This window comes from Gregarina niphandrodes (assembly GCF_000223845.1).
Source record: "Gregarina niphandrodes unplaced genomic scaffold scaffold00044, whole genome shotgun sequence".
In the NCBI taxonomy this organism is placed as follows: Eukaryota; Apicomplexa; class Conoidasida; order Eugregarinorida; family Gregarinidae; genus Gregarina; species Gregarina niphandrodes.
The window spans coordinates 44,087-46,886 of record NW_011645812.1 but is presented as its reverse complement, the minus strand read 5'-3'; the positions used below and the strand labels follow the sequence as shown (position 1 = coordinate 46,886).

Below are 2,800 nucleotides of genomic sequence, written 5' to 3'. Positions count from 1 at the left end.
GCTAAATCTCGTGGCTGACGCGGCCGTTATGTCCTCGGGCTCTGGGTTGAATCACTTCAGGTTCGGTGCCGCTTAGTTCTGCATCGTACTGCTTACCGTCAAAGACGCGCTTCGGTTTTCATTAAGAAAAGATGGCAATGTCCTCCTGGTTCAAAACGAGAAACTTACAAGTATTTCGACCTACCCGTCGTCTCGACTTATAGCTCGTCGTCTCGACTTACAGTTCTGCCCTGTCCAAGGTCGCCATGCACTGACTATACTGCGTCTGCGTCCGACGGACGGGCCGTGATCGTGCGCCCGGCATTGAAAGTTCACGGCTGCGGACATCCTCGCGATCGTTTGCGAACACAATCTTCTTGGCGGCTGGACTCAAGTTGTGGCACCGTAGCCATAGTTGTCCACCTCGTAGTCGTGTTCCGGGTAAGTCTGTGAAGTAGGCGTGTACGTTTCCGTGCCGGGGTCCACAGCCGTGTTCGTTCCGCTCGATCGCACACGCACCGCCGTGTTGGCCGGCCTCACGGTCGGGACGAGCATCAACTGGCGTGGCAGGAATCGACGTGCCTTGAAGGGGGTGGTGTTCGAGAAAAGATCTCTCAAGGCCGTGCGTCACCTACTTGGCCCCGCGTGAGGTCGCAGCCGCATATGAGGCCTAATGGCTAGGATAGAACCTTGTGGCCGTTCAGGCGCAGGTTCGACTCCCGGTAGTGTACTGGCAGAAAACGGCGCACTCAGAGTACTTAGGTGCAATCCCAGACAGGGGAAAGTAATGTAAAGTGATGCGCTGTTAAAGATTAGTTATTGTCTAAAAAGTGTGTGCGCACACATTTCGCATAGCATGTTCCGCATCATGCCACCCTTCAAATTTAGATACCACCAGTACATCTCTTTTGCGTTTGTGGGGCCGGTTAAGTGAAGGAGGCGTTCTCAACTTAGCTAACCTTGGTGGCGTTGTGCTGCGAAGCCGGACCCATCGTTTATTACCCTCGAACAGAGCGTCATGGTCTTCACTGATTCGTTGTGTCGAGCCCGGCTCATCCCGGTCATTATCCGAGTCAGTTCGGTCATCGCACTCGACTTCGGTTCGGTTCTTCCCCGAGCCCCCATCTCATGTATGCTCGTGTGCTCGTGTTTGTGCCCAACCCGTGTTTCACTTACCTCCGGTGTATTTGAATCGCTGCGTCATAGTGCAGTCCATTGTGAATCCGTGATCTGAGCAGGTTCTTCATCCGTCATTCCTTCTCTATGAGATTCCTCCCTCACGATAGCGTTTACATCGACCGCGGGCAATATGTGTATCTGCTTGAAGGAACGGTGTATTTCCTTTCCTTGGTAGGAGAGGGTAACCATACTTCGTTCAGCATCCACGGACACGATTGGTACAGGTTCCGTGTAGGGTGTGTCCAGTTTGGCGTCAGTTGGTAACCTAGCGCAAGCCATCATACCAATTTTCGGTTCTACATGAACATGCTTCAATTTGCTATCCAATTCGTCCTGGACCTGTCGCGCGTGATCTGCCGCTCGCTGCCGTATCAATGCCCCACGTTCCTTTCTTTCCCGCAAGTCTTCTAACAGCTCGATTGTAATGCTGGGTTCCTCCACCGGTTTCGCAAAGAGGACTTCTGCGGGTGACGCACCTAGCGTTTCGTGGTATGTGTAGTTGTACGCTTGCACGTACAACCTTAAATCGTCTATCCAAGTTGCACCAAGTCCTTCAGGGTTTCTAAAGTAACGGTTTAAGTATCGGTTGATAGTCTCCACAGGGGCTCTCGCAATTGGATGATAGGTGCATTGTGAACCCAGCTTATTTTGAGGGACTCGGATTTTTGGCGTGAAAGATTGCTTGTGAACTGAGGGCCATTGTCACTAATGATTCTTCGGGAATCCCGAAGACAGTGAACCATCGTCTGCATAGAATATCCCATAGTATGGACGAGTCCAATTCGGGTAGCACAGCTATCTGCCAATAACGGGATGCCACGTCCAGCATGTTCAAGATGTACATTGTCTTTCGGTTGGGTCGGCCACATGGTCCATTAACATTAATCTATGAAGAGGTCCCAGCGCCCTTATGTGTAGCGGGAGGCCTTGTAATTTTTCCAATCCGTGTTTAGTCCTCTGACACTGAAGGCAACGGGCTACCAATTCCGAGATTTCTTGGTGCATTTTTGGCCAATAGTATACTGTACAAAGAATCCGTCGCATTTTGGTAACTCCGAGGTGAAGACCATGAGGGCTGTGGAAATCCGACAGTGTGACTTGTCGCAGATCATAGGGGACAAAACAACGTCTCCCTTCCCAATAACATCCTTGTCTTCTGTCCAGTATGTTTTTTTCAGTTAGTTCCGCGGCTTCCCGATCCTTCTTTGATACTTCCCTAATTCTCTCTAAGTCCAGGCTGCTGTAACGATGGATTCGCGTACCAGTGGGAAGTTCCACTGGGTCCATCGTAACAGCCGGGAGAGCAATATACGGATGTGACAATTCCTCCACTACATCAGAGATAACGTCGGAGTTAGCCGATCGGCTGAGATAATCAGCCACCTGATTATCCGATCCTTTTCTGTAAATTATTCTTGCCTCAAATTCGTCCAACGTCGAATTCCACCGGGCGATTCGGCCCTTCTCACAGTGCTTCATCCATTGGAGAGATTCATGGTCGGTTCTTATAGTAAGTGATCGTCCAAGCAGCAGTTCACGAAAATGACGGAGCGCCCACACAACTGCAAAAGCTTCCAGTTCCCTTACGGGCCATCTGCTCTCCTGTTTAGTAAAAGCATGCGATGCATACGCTAAAGGTAAC

At 50.7% G+C, this 2,800-nt stretch overlaps 1 protein-coding gene across 1 annotated transcript; it reads right to left on the bottom strand.

Annotated features, from left to right (window-relative positions):
* Positions 1-1,179: 1,179 nt before the first annotated feature.
* On the bottom strand, positions 1,180-2,637 carry GNI_154300 (hypothetical protein; the record flags this gene model as incomplete). The annotated part of the gene is made up of 2 exons (XM_011134548.1): positions 1,180-1,720; positions 2,249-2,637. The coding sequence occupies 2 exons, from the start codon at positions 2,635-2,637 to the stop codon at positions 1,180-1,182; spliced, it is 930 nt and encodes a 309-aa protein (XP_011132850.1).
* Between the last annotated feature and the right edge of the window lie 163 nt (positions 2,638-2,800).